The sequence below is a fragment of the Girardinichthys multiradiatus genome, chromosome 19 (assembly GCF_021462225.1).
Source record: "Girardinichthys multiradiatus isolate DD_20200921_A chromosome 19, DD_fGirMul_XY1, whole genome shotgun sequence".
Classification (NCBI taxonomy): domain Eukaryota; kingdom Metazoa; phylum Chordata; class Actinopteri; order Cyprinodontiformes; family Goodeidae; genus Girardinichthys; species Girardinichthys multiradiatus.
The window spans coordinates 20,056,948-20,073,056 of record NC_061811.1 but is presented as its reverse complement, the minus strand read 5'-3'; the positions used below and the strand labels follow the sequence as shown (position 1 = coordinate 20,073,056).

At 39.6% G+C, this 16,109-nt stretch overlaps 2 protein-coding genes and 1 long non-coding RNA gene across 3 annotated transcripts; 2 read left to right on the top strand and 1 right to left on the bottom strand.

The window, feature by feature from the left end:
* Positions 1–300: 300 nt before the first annotated feature.
* Positions 301–12,826, top strand: atp6v1c2 (ATPase H+ transporting V1 subunit C2). The gene is made up of 13 exons (XM_047344667.1): positions 301–502; positions 2,623–2,690; positions 4,061–4,146; positions 4,365–4,430; positions 4,535–4,629; positions 7,667–7,758; positions 7,832–7,927; positions 8,017–8,085; positions 9,498–9,590; positions 9,684–9,771; positions 9,854–9,951; positions 10,041–10,164; positions 11,600–12,826. Exons 1-13 carry the CDS (start codon positions 374–376, stop codon positions 11,702–11,704), a joined length of 1,209 nt encoding a protein of 402 aa, XP_047200623.1. The 5' UTR covers positions 301–373; the 3' UTR covers positions 11,705–12,826.
* On the bottom strand, positions 10,270–13,939 carry LOC124855112. The gene is made up of 2 exons (XR_007035010.1): positions 11,835–13,939; positions 10,270–11,741 (listed from the first exon to the last, which is right to left on the bottom strand). It is a non-coding gene; the product is annotated as an uncharacterized LOC124855112 (long non-coding RNA).
* Positions 13,940–14,176: 237 nt separating this feature from the next.
* kcnf1b (potassium voltage-gated channel, subfamily F, member 1b) lies at positions 14,177–15,901 on the top strand. Its single transcript, XM_047345604.1, has one exon. It carries the CDS (start codon positions 14,337–14,339, stop codon positions 15,654–15,656), a length of 1,320 nt encoding a protein of 439 aa, XP_047201560.1. The 5' UTR covers positions 14,177–14,336; the 3' UTR covers positions 15,657–15,901.
* The last annotated feature ends 208 nt before the right edge of the window (positions 15,902–16,109 follow it).

The window sequence follows — 16,109 nt, the reverse complement described above, 5'->3', positions numbered from 1 at the left end:
TATTTGCTCAGGTCACCTGAGAGATGAGAGCCTCCCGTAACAGGACAGAATCGGATGGTTGTCACACGGCGCTCCTCAGACATCAGTCCGTCTCAGGTGGAGCTGCTGCTCAGACTCAAACACTCACAGAGGTGTCATCACAGGAGGATCATGAAGGTAACCTGAGGGTATTGGGCTGGTTTAACAGCCAATTCTGGGTTGTATTTTCGTCTTATTAAGGAAACATTGAATTAAAAAACATACAGTTACTTTTAGTTTGAAAGTTGAAATATATATTTGTGTTTCCAGGAAAACATCTGATCTGTTTTATGCCAAACCAGTTCTGGTGTGGTGGATTTATGATTGATGTTCTCTATGTGAAGCACAAGGAGTCATGGCAGACTTTTGGTTGATTTCTGTCCCGCTGGACAAGACCAGTTTAACCAGTGTGGAGAAACTGAAGCGGACCATCACCAAAACCCACCTAGCCTCATCCTGGAAGTTCTCCATCCCAGATCTGAAGGTGAGGGTGTGAGTAAGCCATGTTCAACCAAAGAACCAGAAGAAAATTTCACTGAATACACTATGGAAGGGAGGGTTGTGTTGAGCGGTACAGTAGAGTGTGAGCGAGGACGCTGATGGTGTTTGGTGTCCTTCTCTGGTGCAGGGATCGAGGCTCAGGTTGCTCCCTACAGTTTGAGGCAACATTTCCATCTGACCCATTTCACTCAGCATGATCAGTGTCCTGCCTGCCTGTCAGGAAGCGGCTTTCACCACAGCTGCTAACATCTATCATTTTAAACTACTTGAAGCTTTAAAGCTCTCATTCAGATCCAGATGTTACTGTAGAAAGCTGGGTCGTATTTAGAGATTATAAGCTTTAATGTATAATAATTGACTTAAAACATGACTAATGAGTACTCAAAGAAAACCATAAAAGCTTAGATTCTCTCTCACAAAGTACTAATTGATCGGTTGGCGTCAAACAGAAAGTACCACACTACAAGTCTCTTACAGAGACTGTGTGAATTACAAAAAGTACTGGATGTAAAAATTGATACCCAAGAATTTGAAGATAGCGACTTAACCTGATTTAGCCATGATTAAATTTGCACACGAAAAAACATTAAAAAATCCCACACAAACGAAGGAAGGCATATGGGAAGCTCCAATATTTTTATATTTTAACAAAAATTACCCATTGTTGATTGGCCAGACTGAAATCCTTTGTACATGTGGCTTAAATAAGCCTCTTTTGTGAGGTGGCTTGGCTCAGCTTTAGAGATAGGGTGAAGAGGTCCCTCATCTGAATTGGACTCAGAGTAGAGTCGCTTCTCCTCCGTATTAAAAGGAGTCAGCTGAGGTGGTTCTGGTGTCAGATCGCAATACTCCCAGGGTGTCTCCCTTTAGAGGTTTTTGTAGATCCTTGGGCTGACTCAGAAATCACTGGACAGACTATACATCCATTCTGGGCTGGAAACAGCTCAGGATCCCCCAGATCAAGCTGTGCCACTTGGGAAAGCAATGTCTTGTTTTCCTGAATAGATCCAATCCTTGGAAAACAGTGCAACTATTGCTTGCTTTTAAATATGAAAAGGTCTAGCCTCATCTTAGTTATGTGATTTCCTAAGTGTCCATATCTAACTCTCTGTTCAAACAGCTAGTTTTTTCCTGGATGTTCAAATTTACTGCTGTTTCACTTTATAATAGTGGCTGTAACTGTATTTATTTTGACCTTCGTATTTGCCGGTTTATTATTTAAAATATTGCCCCATCAGCCTGCCATGAGCTCCCTGTATGAGTAAATCTTTCCATCTCATTACTTTATGTCAGTCTGGTCTATGTGAGTGAACACACTTTTAGACCCATGTTGTATTAGAACTTTAATACCAAGATACTACCAGTACAGACTATTAGTGTCTTTTATATGAGTGAACAGCTGTTTTAATGCCTAACCTCTTAATTTCGCAGTTTGGCAGAAGAACAATTCACACAATGTTGCAAGTTGAAGCCTTATCTCAAGTAATTTGAAAAAGAGCTGGGTAAAAATATTAATTTTGGTTTATTTTTCAAATCTGAGAGGAGTCGATTATATAACAATTTTCAACAGTGAAAGAAAGATTTATGCAATATGATGTCAGAAAGACTACAATAAGTTTCTGTTAATTTAGACAAATCTGATTAAACATCTATAAACAACTTCACAAATTTAACATGATTTGTACCTGAAAATGTTCACATCATCAAGCCTTGAGTCAAGACTTGATGATGTGGGGGGCGTAACTGTAACAATATAGAAGCTTATTTTTTGTTGTTAATCATAGGCTGTTGGTGTTTATTGCTCTCAGTCTAGTATGTCTGTCTGTCTGACCAATGATCAGCGTGTTTGCATAAATACAGCTAGCTCTAGGGACTGACTGAACACGCAAGAGTCATTTGGAGCACTAACCTCTTCAGGTATTATCAGTACTATTGTTTATAAATAAAGGAATAACAACAAGAAAAGTGAGGTGGGGGATGAATCCTAAAGTTTACAGGCTTCTAAACTAATTATGTTATCAGATCTGTCATGAGCTTTCAATGATGATGGATGTTGCATCACTCACGGCAACATTATCGCTTGTGTTTCTGCTGATGCTGCAGGTGGGGATTCTGGACAGTCTGGTTAGAGTGTCAGACGACCTGTCAAAGCTCGACACGCTGACTGAAAGGTAAAACAAACATACAAGAGATGAATGAATTCTGTTGATCATTTTCAGCCTGCGGTGAAACTTTGTCCTTCATTGAAACCAGCAGCTCTGAGCATGTGTTTGGTCTGCATCATGAATGATTAATGGTTAGGGCCAGGTGACGATTAGTTTTTCCTCCTGATTTTAAATTCCTTGTTGGTATATCTGAGCTGGTGCTGCGTAAGTGATGAAGTCAGGAGCTCCCCACAGTTCCAGGAATTAGAAAAACAAATAATAGATTTACATTTGTATCCTAGAACAGACGTATTAATGCAACGCAGTGAGGGTGGAATGTGCTGTGCCTTGCAAAATCATACTCTTTGAACTTTTTCAGATATGAGCTCAGGTGAGTCAATACTTTTTAGAGCCAACTGCATGTTACCGCGATTACAGCTGCAAGCTTCACCTAGTGACTGAAATTCTTACTTCTCCTTCTTTGCAAAATAGGTTTCTTTTTTTCTAAAAAAAAATAAACAATCCCACAGCATGATGCTGCCACCCTTATGTTTTACTGTGGGAATTGGGTTTTCAGGGTGATGTGCCATGTTAATTTTCCACCAGACATAGGGTTTTGCATTTGGGCGAAAAGGTGTTGTGTGGTGTGCATTTGTATTCAGCCTCTTCTTACTCTTACATCCTTGAATACAATCCAGTAGAACCAAATGCTGAGTAAACAGAGTCCATCTGTGTGGGGGAATCTGGTGACCTGCCTTTACAAAAGAGTTAAAAGAACAAAGACATTGTTATAGGAAAGTGATTGGAAGCCCTGTTTGCAGTTTGCCACAAGTCCTGCAGGGGACACCAAACATGTGGAAGTAGGTGCTCTGATCAGAGAACACCAAATTAAATAATTGTTTTGCCCCACATGCAATATCCCATGTGTGGTGGAGAAAAACAAGCTCAGAGGGAACAGACCATCCCTTTGGTGAAACATGGTCATGACAGCATCATGCTGTGGGGATGCTGTTCTTCAGCAAAGACAGGGATGCAAGCTGTTTTGTAAAGAAGTACGGGCAGAAATTTGAGTCTCTAGATGTGCAAAGATGGTAGAGACATATCCCAACAGACCTGCTGTAATTGCTGCCCTCAGTGGTTCTAAAAAGTATTGACTCAACTGAATACATGTGCATGCTACACTTTCAGAATGTTATCTGTAATAACTGTTGGAAAAGTAATGTTGTGTTTTTCTATAACATAAAATCTCAAAGAAGTAAAATGACGATGTGTGTCCAACGTGACAACATGTGAAAAAGTTCAAAAGTAATGAATACTTTAAAAAAAAAGGAAAAAGGTGATAAAAGTATAAGTGAATTAAATATGCTGATTTCATGTCATTTCTGTTGCCTGATCAGCGTGATCAAAAAAACCTGCCAGTGCTTGAAGGAGGTGATGGAGCCTCCTGGCGACAAAGTTCAAGAATACGCCTTAGCCAACGGAGGTGACTCACACAAACACACCAAAACAGTCAGATGAAATTAAATCTAGCTAATAAAACATTTAATATGTGTGTGTGTGTGTGTGTGTGTGTGTGTGTGTGTGTGTGTGTGTGTGTGTGTGTGTGTGTGTGTGTGTGTGTGTGTAAAAGGCACGTGCATACTACAGCTCACGCTGATGTTTACCAAAACAAACCAGACTAACCTGATTCTGACCTCTCAGACCACAGGATGAATCAGAGGAGCGCAGCTCCGTCACCACTGAAGACTTACCTCACATCTCTAAGAGGTATTACATTATTTCTGCTGACAGCTTTGACCTCAGCTAACGGTGTTTGTGTTTGCAGAGCTTTTGTCCTATTTGTGGTCTGGTGTTGTTTGTTTTGTTCTCAGTGGACCTGATTAACTATGTCACCAAGTTTCAATGGGACAAAGCCAAGTATCCCACAGCTCTGCCTCTCTCCACCTTGACAGACCTCATCAACAAGGTATAAAATTCTTAAGGTCCACTTGGGACCAAATTGTGTCCTTTCAAGTATCTGAACAACTTTGTAATCTTTGAAGTGGTCTTGATCAGTAGATATTCAAACTTTCAGATGGTATTTCAATGTTTCCTTAACACTGGCAGCTTTCAGCACATTTTAGTCCATTTTGTTTACTTTGTTAAACCACTTAATTCTGATTTATAAATTATTAAAGCGATTCTCCAACCACTCTATGATGATTCTCAAACCACTCACATTATAATCTACAAACATGGTATACAATAAATATGTTTCTCATTGCCAACCTTTGATGGATCATTTTCTGTTTGGCTATTTTCTATCAGTACATACTGTACAACATGCTGTCATGGTGTACGTAGCAGAGCTGGATCAAGATTATATGGGGCCCTGAGTAGAATCTGATTGAGGACCCCAATCCATTTTTACAATATTTATTAAATACACTACAGTAGAAAGGTTTTTGCCCCCCGTGCAGATGTCTTGTTATTGTAATTAAATACTTAAATATCTCAGATCATCAGACAAACAACATTTTGACCAAGATAAGGAGAGTAAAATGTTTTTTTCTGATGATTATTTAATATATTAGGATAAAAGCCATCCAAATCAACCATCCTATGAAAAAACACACTTAGCTGCAACAACTGCCACAAAAAGTGTTTTCAATTGTTGTGGAGGAATGTGGTCAACCCTGCTTTGAAGAATCGTTTTAATTCAGCCACATTGGAAGGTGTTTGGGCATCAACAGCCTGTTTAAGGTCATGTCTCTGCATCCCAACAGGATTTGAGCCCAGGTTTTTTTTAGGCCACTCTAAAACTTGTATTATTTCCTTTTTGAACCATTGAAAGGTGGACTAGCTGGTGTGCTTTTGATTATTGTCCAGCGGCATAACTCAACTGTGCCTGAGCTTAAGACCATCACACTACCTTTCCAATGTTTGACTGTTTTTCTGAAATACCTAGTTTTACACCAGATGTGATGGGACACACACCTATAGAAAAATATCCATGTTTCATGTCTCATCAGTTGTCAGCATATTTCCCAAAAGGTCTTGAAGATCATAATGTTTTTGTCAATAGTGTTTTTTGCCGTGGATCTTTCCCATGCATTTTTTGCCTGCTTTCCTTCTAAATATTGAAATATGACCTCTTACTTTAACTGAGGCAAGTCAGGCCTGCAGTTCTTTAGATCTTGTTCTGGGTTCTTTGTGACCTCCTGGATGAGTTGTTGATGGTCACTCTTCTGAAGGTTCACCACTGTTCCATGTTTTTTCCCTTTGTGCATAATGGCTGGTTCAGTGGAGTCCCAGACTCTATGATCTCTTTCTTACATATTATTGGATTTCTTTGGATCATGACATAGTTTGCTGCTTTAGGAGATCATTTAGCCTACTTCATGTTGTCAAACATGGTCTATTTGAGTGAACTGTTTTATTCTGCAAGTCAGGCAGTGATTATACCTGGGGTTTAAAAGTGAAATATGTTTAATCGAAGGTAATTCATTATATAAATGGATTGGGTTCGGGGTTAGTCTTTTTTCTTTTGTACTTATTCGGATTGTCTTTCTCTGATCTTAAAATTTGTTTGAAGATCTGAAATATTTAAGTATAAAAGCACTGTAAACAGCAGAAATTAAATTTAGGAAACAAAGTACCTCCCTGGTCTGGCAGTTGTGTCCAGATTACATTATTTCAATCCAGACTCAGTGGAGTCAGGGAGGAAGTGTCATAATGTGGTTTGCGGGCAGACCAAAGTGCAGACAAGAGCTGGGCAGCAACATGTTGTAAAAGGTTTTCTGCTTTATTTCCAGGGGTTATCAAAGAAACCAAACAAGGCACTGCAGATACAAACAAAAGTCCAGATCCAAAAAAAACTTACAAGAGGTTCTGCAGGAAACATGGAAAAACTCAGCACAAATACGTGGGTTGAGAACGGGGTATGACAAACACAAGGAACCAGTCACAAACAATATCAAAACCAACTAATATACTGAGGGATAACAAAGGGCAGGTAATCAGAGAAAACAGGGAACAGGTGTGACAAGGAGGCAGGGAAGCAGAAGGAACAGGTGAAACAAATACAAAGGCTGAGGATGGGCAAAGTAACTAATAAAAAACAGAAACACAGACCAAGATAAATAATCAAATGGGGAATACGAAAACTAGAATAATCATGACTAAAGTAAACAGAGAAACTAGAGGGAACATAGGAACAACAATAACAACCTAAGAACAAACAAAGAACCCATAAAGAAAACCTTAATACAAAAGTAAACAAACCTAACCACACTGACTGAATTAACTGGAAAGGAAACAGAAAATAAACTAGAAAACAAGAAGCATGCAAAGGAACAAATAATAAACCACAATAAAACACAAACATACTAAAGAGAAATAAAACTAGAGAATCCAGGGAAGACCAAGAACTATAATAATTACAATAATAATAATAATGATAAACCATACAAAGTAATAAGAAAACAACCATAAAATAACTTAAGAAGTAAACACTAGGAGGCCGAAGAGGGAGAAAAGAAAACATGATACAAAAACCAAAATAGAAACATCTAAGCAAAATAAATCACAAGAATCCATAAAACAAAGTCCAAAATGCCACCCCGTGACAGGAAGTAACAGTTGTTATTCATTTATTAGTCAACTGTCTTTAAAATGTTACTCCAGTGCAGACAAATGCAGCCAAGAAATTATTAAACCAGCACAATTAACGTATGACTGCTAACATGAGTGTTTAGCTATGAATATTGTTCTCTGTATAATTCTGAAGTATTAAATCAATTTAATTTGTCCTCTAGCATCAGTTGAAGGAGTTGAGTCAAAATCTGAGCTCTAAGAACGCTACAGTTTTTACCTTCATACACATCAGAAAATAAGGCTTTCTAATTCAAAAGAAGTAATCACAAGTGTCTATGCCACTAATGCTGATATTTACATGAAGAACTGTGGATGATAGATGGAGGAATGTCTTAGCAAAGGTAAACTTGATGCTGAATATGCTACAGGAAATATCACAGGTGGAGACTGAGTTAAGATCCCGAGCCACAGCCTACAACAGCCTGAAAGCCACCTTACAAAGCCTTGAACACAATCTGAAGTGAGTGACATGCATGTTATATATACTTATATGGGCAGGATAATTTACTGAAGTATATGTTGGGTGTTTTCAGTGGAAATCTGCAAACTCGCAGTCTGAATGATATTGTGAGGAAAGAAGACCTGGTGGTCTCTGAGTATCTAACAACTCTGTTGGTGGTGGTAAGCAGGTCGGTACTAAAACATCTTTCCTTGTTTGTTTTCGTCCTGGGATGTTCTGCAAATGTAAAAGTGTTTCTTACTGTGTTATCCATCCCAGAGAAAAATATCTGCAGTGGGAAAAAAGCTACGAATTCCTGTCAGAGTTCGTGGTTCCACGGTCGAGCCGGTGAGTTTTAGTGCAAGTGCAACAACGAGCCTCCAAAACTCCTGTTCTCAGACTCCAGGAGGTCAAACTGGGAGCAGGTGTTCACAGAAAGTAAGAGTCTGTGAGGCTTGGATCAGCAGCAGGGAAGGAATATCTGTATTCCGAGCACAGAATGGTGCCAGATGAAGCTCTTAATAATTAAACACTTTATATCAAACCAAAACACAAAGCATCAGCAGAGTTTCCAGTTTTAACAAATTGAAAAAGAAGTTAAAGTACAGACCCTAAACTTTTCCCGCTGTAGGAAAACACTGAAAAGTTAGAATAAACTTGAAAAAGCAAAAATATTTAAAACCTGAAGCACAGAAATCAATATTTAACACCCATATATACGAGTCATATTGGCAGTTGCCCAGGGCAGCATTAGAAAGCGCATGCAGATGAGCACGAGACTAAAAAAGATATAACTTATCTGTCAGTTGCACCCTGACAAGGTTTTCTGTTGCATTTAAGCAAATGAAGGCATTGGGGAAGTTGGCGTCTCCATATGTTGAGTGACCCAGAATCTCATTATCTCATTCTGATTGGTTGGAGAGTGGCAGGAGGGGATCTCCCAGGGTGCCATTCATGCAAGAACCACCAATTCTCACATATATTTCAATGCTAGTCTCATAAATAGTTATCTCATTAGTTTTTATGTCTTTATTAAAGTTAGCTTTACATTTGTCCAACAGTTTGCTAAAATTCAAGCTGCTACAGAGCTTTGCAAAAGTATTCCTACCCCTTGAACTTTTGTCTTTGAACACCGATTTTCCAAGTCTTACCAAAGATCTTTAATTAGATTCAAGTCTTAACTTTGACTAGGCCATTCTAATACATACACATGCTTTGATCTCCATTCCTATGTGGTTCTGGCTGCATGTTTATGGTTATTGCTCTGCTAGAAGGTAAATTGTCTCCCCAAGTCTTTTGCAGTTTAGCCACATCCATTTTCCATCAATCATGACCAACTTCCCTCTCCTTCCTGTACTTTTGCACACTTGCACAAAAGTACCCCCACAGCATGATGCTGCTACCACTATATTTCACCAAAGGGACTGTGTGTTCTCTTACAAGCAAGTGCAAGCTTTTCACTTTTCAAGTTTTTTATCTCAAAAATCTAATGGAAATGATCTCAAATTGTCCTTCTCTCACAATCATTGCCTACTTTCTGTTGGTTTTGTTGCAAAAAAAATCCCAAATAAAAACATTGAATTATGTAGTTATTACACAAAAAACAGAGAAAGGGTTTCTGGGATATAAATACTTTTGCAACAAGATTGGTTGAATCTTTTGATCATAAATAATTTCAAGCTGGCACCTAATGTCTTGAGACATATTTCCCCCCTTGTCATTTTCTACCACATTCCCACATGTTTCCTTCTGACATTCAGGAAGATTTTTGAGGATGGAGATGGGGGGATCTTCTCGGTGACGCTGTTCAAGCGAGCTGTGTGTGAATTCAAAGCCAAAGCTCAGGAGAGCAAGTAAGCAGGAGAAATTTCCAGAAAAACCCCCGGTGGGAGACTCATCCATGGTATCTGTGTCAATTACCATAATGTAGCCTGTGATCCACGCAGGTTCATTGTGCGGGAGTACAGCTTTGATGTGGAGGAGAGGAAGCACCAGGAGATCATGAAGCTCACCGTTCATAAAAAGGAGCAGTATGTGAGTCAGGTGTTGGGTTTTACCTACAGATTCCTGAGATGAAGACTTTTTTTTTAACACACGCTTCCTGCTTTCTCCGCAGGGGATATTTGTGCGTTGGCTGAAGGTAAATTTCCCTCAAGTGTTCTTCGCCTGGATTCACTTGAAAGCATTAAGAGTTTTTGTGGAATCAGTCCTCAGGTGAGTCTGAAAACTGTTAACTATTCTCTTTCTTTACTGATGAACAACTGATGGATTTTAATGGGCCTTCTGGGGATTTCTTCTGGCAGGTATGGACTTCCTGTGAACTATCAGGCTTTTCTCCTGGAGACGGACAGGAAGCGCTCAAAGAAGCTGAAGGAAGAGCTTTCCTCACTGTTTGTGCATTTGGACCCCACTGCCAGCATGAAGGAGGCAAGAAAACTGACCCTTCTGTTAAATATTTTATTTTAATGTAACACTTGTTCCAATCAGCATGCATAATTTTAGATTTTACCTCAACAAAACTGCTTTGAGCGATTTTCTTAAAGAGTATTTTAATTTCTGCTCTTTGTCATTGAATCAGTTCAACTTCCTTTATACATTATTATACAGTTACCACACAAATCCACATGTGCTAAGCAAAAATATGCACAAACAGTAGGTAAAATAACCGACTGATGATTCTAATGATGATTGATGGTACCAAAAACTAAGCAAATGCTCAGTTTGTAAATCCTAACTGTATCAAAAAACAGATAAATTACAATAAGACCAAAGCAAAGTTAAAAACTTTAATTAAATTTAAACAATTTGAACTTTCAGTCTATATGCTACGTTTTCTGAATAAATTAACTGATAATGGTAAATGGCCTGAACTTGTATAGCGCTTTATCAAGTTAAATAGAAAAAATAAAATAAAATTCAAAACAAAATAGGAGACAAAATTAAACTGAAATGAAATACAAGTAAGATAAAAAAAATTGAATACAGTAAAATATGATTTTAAATAAAAATTAAAAAGCTACAATATCAAACAAGTTAAAATATAAAATAAAATTAACGGTTATTTGAATAGGTAAAGTTGTCAGAACTAAAGCTATGCGGTCGATCATTAATTACTTTCATGGCTTAATGGCTTAATGGCTGACCAGCTTTTTGTCATGTCTCCACTGGTATTTAATGAGTTATTTTTAGTGATGAGTTCCAAGTCTCATTGGCATGACCCTAATCTTTAGGTCCCTTCACACATTTTATCTTAGTTTCAAGTCAGAAACATGTTGATAAAATAAAAATTTTAACCATTTCATTAAGGGGTGTGAGAAGGGATGCATCTAAAAGTTGCAGGATAGTAGATTGTGAGGACTGGATTTGGGCAATTCTGACCTAGATTTACAACTGGAATATTTAGTCCTAAGGGTTGTATTTATGTCAGTGAGAAGCAGTCAAGAATATGACAAACCACTGGCTGGAAGAAGTGACATGATAGCCACATGATTCAAGCTAATCAGCATGCAGGTGAACGTGGAGTTGAGGCACATGATTCAAGCAAAGGGTAACAAGAACCAGATTACAAACTAGCAACGGAATAAGGCTTATGGTTTTGGCAGAATCTTGAGTTGATAAACTCCAGATAGAAATTCCTAACGGAAATTAAATTCAGGTGAAGAAGCAGTAGGAACTGTTTGATGTTGCCTTCTTTATCCACCATTCACTTGGTGTAAAGGACTTTCATCGCATCCACATTAAGGCATAATTTAACCCGTAAATTTAAATTTGCATGTCATACAAACACTCCGGCGGTGAAAAGATCAATTTCACGGTTGAATCAATGAGTCTGTGATGGTTTTCTGTCTTATCTCCCAAACAGGTGAGTTGTGACATCCCAGGGCTCTGCCAGCAGGAGTACTCCTCCTATATCTGCTTCCACATCAGCACCAACATGCTGGAGATCAGCGAGCCGTCAGCAACGTGACCGACAGGAAGAGAGCAGCTCGTCGACCTCAGGCAGTCTGGGCCAGAAATACATTAATATTATTATGAAAAGTTACCTGTCACAGAACAACATCTTGAATATAATAATGGCCTGTGTATATAAATCTCACCTTTTTCGGGGTAAAGAAGTGTAAATATTCTGTCCATGGGATGGATGTGTATCCTTGTCACCAGAATGCTAAATTCTGTAAATATTTGAAAGTTTTCTAGTGATCTAAAGCTCCAGACTGGCACCTCTGGTAAAGCTGTTAAAAAAGCCTTAAAATAAAATTTTGTTTTTAATTGCAGTAGCTTAAACTCCCCCTGAAAATGTAGAAAAATCCTAATTTTAATTTGAGTTTAAATTTGTTCATTGGGGAAAAATCCCTCTTTCAAAAATTATAATTTTTTTACATAACCACTGATTCCACTATTATTGTCACCCCTGCTGTCAATGCTTTGTAAGACTCTGTTTTACCATTAGTAGAGCACTCAGACCACAGCATCACAGCCCTCCACCGTACTTAACAGTGGACCTGTAATGCTTTTCCACACATTCAACCTTTGTTTTTGGCCACACACGTTTGTTGCCAAGTGCTCAACCTTAGTTTCATTTGACCATGACTGACTTATGAAAATCCACACACAACCACTTAAATGGAATGACATGTTCTCGTGTCTTTCCCATTCGGAGAGTAGTCCTATGGCATTGCCCTCTATGTCTTGTCATATTTAAAACTTAGCTAAAAATCATGGATTCCTAAAGATAGTTTTATCAACTTAAAAAAGGGTAAAGTAAAGCTTCGTGTAGGAATTGCTGGGGTGGCTACAAGTATGGCATCTTTGATTTTGTTAAATAAATGTATTATTTTACATAGGATCTTTCCTGCAACTTAAAATTGAATTTATTTTTACATTTCCAGAGCAATTTTGCTACTGCAAAAACAAAAATTTATTTTTCACACATTAACGGTTGTTCCAGTGTAGAGGGTGCTGTATTTAACTATTCTATGCTGTAAATGTTGATATTGCTCAGCTTGAGATAATTAAAGAGATCATGTCCTTCCAACAACTTTTGAAGCTGTCAAGCAAATAAAGTAGATTCTGCGTATTTTAAAAGAAAGATCTTTGTTAAGTTGTGGATTATCTGATGTCGCAACACTGGTCCGTCCCTTCAGTTTATTATTATTATTAAGTGAATGATTTGTTGGTCAGCAGCTGTTTAACAAATGTCATTGCTTTAAATCTGCAAGCACTACACTGAACATCTATGAACAAGTGGTGAAATTAAATAGAAAATCTTTGGAGACCTTCAGAAAACCTATAAAAACCTATAAAAAAGTTAACACCACTTTAACTAATCAGTCTTTGTAACAGTTATCAAGACTGTCTGGGTGCGTGGGATGAGGAAAAAATACAGTACATTGCAACTGAACCCTGCACTGTTCAATTCATCCTCTGAAAATAGAAAGAGGATGGCACAACTGCAAACCTACCAAGACATGAACGTCCACCTAAACCGACAGGCTGGCCAAGGACAGCATTAATCAGAGAAGCTGGGATGATAACCTTGGAGTAAGTGACACCTGAGAAAATCTGTTTACAGAACAACGCCCAAAAGATATGGCCTTTATATGTGTTAGAATAGCCCAGTCAAAGTCCAAATCCAACTTAGACTGTTTGGCAAAATTTGCAAATTGATGTTCACAGCCTCTCCATTCAGTCTTGCTGAGCTTGAATTATTCTGTAAAGAAAAAAAAGACAAAAACCTGAGTCTCTAGATATGCAAAACTGGTAGAGACATACCCTAAAAAGCTTGTAGCTGTAAAAGCATTAACTCTGGTGAGTAATATAAATGCACACTTTTTTAGATTTTAATTAGCAGAGAATTGAAAACTATGAATCACTTTCCTTCCACTTCTAGTATGCACTAATTTGAGTTAATCAGTCACATAAAACCAAAATAAATGCATCAAACTTTTGTGGTTGTAACATAACAACATATTGAAACGTTCAAGGCCGGATTGAGGCTTTTGCAAAGTACAGCAAATTTATGAAATGATTGCTGTACAGTTCCTGGTCACCAGAGTGCACTCTCTCTGCTGTGTAAAGCAGCCAGTTTCTCTAATATCTGACACATCTGTGTGTTAAAACAAAAACAATATCTCTGTTTAAGAAAGAACGATTTGACTTCTTTCGCCCTCCTGTTCAGCACAATATGGCGTATTTTCTTCGGAGTGACTTTGAGATGCACAAGGCTCTAATTATCCAGTGCATAAAATATGCAAGTTTCTTGCTTCCTGACTGGAAACAACGTCGTTGGTTTCATTTGCGTCTGAATGCAAGCAGACTGCAAATAGGAAAATGTGGCTGCAAGGGGATATTGTGATTGTTTCCTCCTAGTATCTATGTGCGCGCGCGCGCGTGCACGCGGGTGTTTAATATGAGAAAGAGAGAGAGAGAGAGAGAGAGAGAGAGAGAGGTGCGAAGAAGAGCTTGCCACTCAAGCTGTGCCATTTAGGACACGAAACAGTCTGAAAGACACCAATTTTACGCGTCAAGAATATGGGCATCAGTTATAGTCAGTCCGCTGTTCTACATTTTTAGGTTAAACACTTACTCTCCTAATTAAAATGTGGACAGTTCCGAAACCGAAATACAAAAATGCTTTGAGTGAGGAGGGGGACATCACTGTGAACATCGGCGGGGTGAGAGTGGTGCTTTTCGGGGACGATTTGCAGCGCTACCCGGAGAGCAGGCTGGCGGAGCTGTCCAGCTGCTCAGCCCAGAACCCAGAACTTATCTCTACTCTCTGTGATGACTTTGACCCGGGCAGGAAAGAGTTTTACTTTGATCGGGATCCGGATTCCTTCAAGTGCATCATAGATGTGTATTACTTCGATGAAATCCACATAAAAACTGGGATTTGCCCCATATGCTTTATCAAGGAGATGGAGTTCTGGAAGATAGACCAGAGTGTTTTGGATGAGTGCTGTAAAAGTTACCTGAGCGAGAAGGAGGAAGAGCTGAAAGAGATTGCAAACAAAGTAAAAGCGATTTTAGAGGACCTGGATGGGGATCAGTGCATCACCCGCACGCAGAGGTGCCAGAGGTTCCTGTGGAGACTGATGGAGAAGCCGGATTCCTCCCTGCCAGCGCGCATCATCGCCATCGCGTCCTTTCTCTCCATCCTGCTGTCAGCCGTGGTCATGTGTGTAAGCACTATCCCGGAGCTGCAGGTGACGAACGCGGAGGGGAAACTGGTGGAACACCCGACCATGGAGGGGATTGAGACGGTGTGCATGCTGTGGTTCACGGCGGAGTTCGTGCTGCGCCTCGCCTCGTCTCCGAGCAAAGTGCGCTTTGCGCTCTCCATTATGAACATCATAGACTTCATGGCCATCATGCCTTTTTACGTGGTCCTGTCCCTCACTTTGCTCGGCACCACGTCCGTGATGGAGCTGGTGAACGTCCAACAGGCTGTTCAGGCGCTTCGCATCATGCGCATCGCGCGTATTTTCAAGCTGGCACGCCACTCCTCCGGCCTGCAGACCCTGACCTATGCGCTGAAGCGGAGCCTCAAGGAGCTGGGGCTGCTCCTCATGTACATGGGCGTGGGGATCTTCGTGTTCTCCGCGCTGGCCTACACCATGGAGCAAAGCCACCCAGAGACGCTCTTCAGGAGCATCCCCCAGTCTTTCTGGTGGGCCATCATCACCATGACCACGGTGGGCTACGGGGACATCTACCCAAAAACCACCCTGGGCAAGTGCAACGCGGCGGTCAGCTTCCTGTGCGGGGTTATCGCCATCGCTCTGCCCATCCACCCGATCATCAATAACTTTGTTGTGTTCTACAACAAGCAGAAAGTGTTGGAGACTGCGGCGAAGCACGAAGTAGAGCTCATGGAGCTGAAGTCCGGCGGACAGGCGCGCAAGAAAAGTCAAGACTGAAAACCAGTAGGACCAGTGACAACCAAGTGACTGTTATCAGAGGGGTAAAATGACTATGGCAAATCTAAAAAAGGCTCCTGCTGATGTTGGTGAAAACTGTACATAGCGCCGTCGTTGTTGCCTTTTTCTTGCATATTTTGTTTTCTATGGGCGACATGTAATGCGTTGCTTTTGTAGAGTGCCAAGGCATAAATAAAAAGATTTCAGACTTCCCTCTAAAGGCAAAATAAAGACACGAATCTCCACTTTTCTTTTTGTAGAGTTTAAAATAAACGAGTAAGCAGATCTTTCACAGGTTATTAACCCAAACTGTATTAAAACGATGAAAAAACAACTGAGCTTAATACATTTTTCATACTCATGCAAGATGTCTTCACAAATTATCATTCTGTCATTTTATTTTGTGGTGAATTACAGAGAAATAATGAGTTCAGAGACATTTAGGCAAAGTTG

Coding starts and splice junctions, on each gene's coding strand:
- atp6v1c2 (XM_047344667.1), top strand. CDS start 374: ATGGCAGACTTTTGGTTGATTTCTGTCCCGCTGGACAAGACCAGTTTA. Junction 7,759..7,831: donor AGCCTTGAACACAATCTGAA/GTGAGTGACATG, acceptor GGGTGTTTTCAG/TGGAAATCTGCAAACTCGCA. Junction 9,952..10,040: donor TTTGTGGAATCAGTCCTCAG/GTGAGTCTGAAA, acceptor TTCTTCTGGCAG/GTATGGACTTCCTGTGAACT.
- kcnf1b (XM_047345604.1), top strand. CDS start 14,337: ATGTGGACAGTTCCGAAACCGAAATACAAAAATGCTTTGAGTGAGGAG.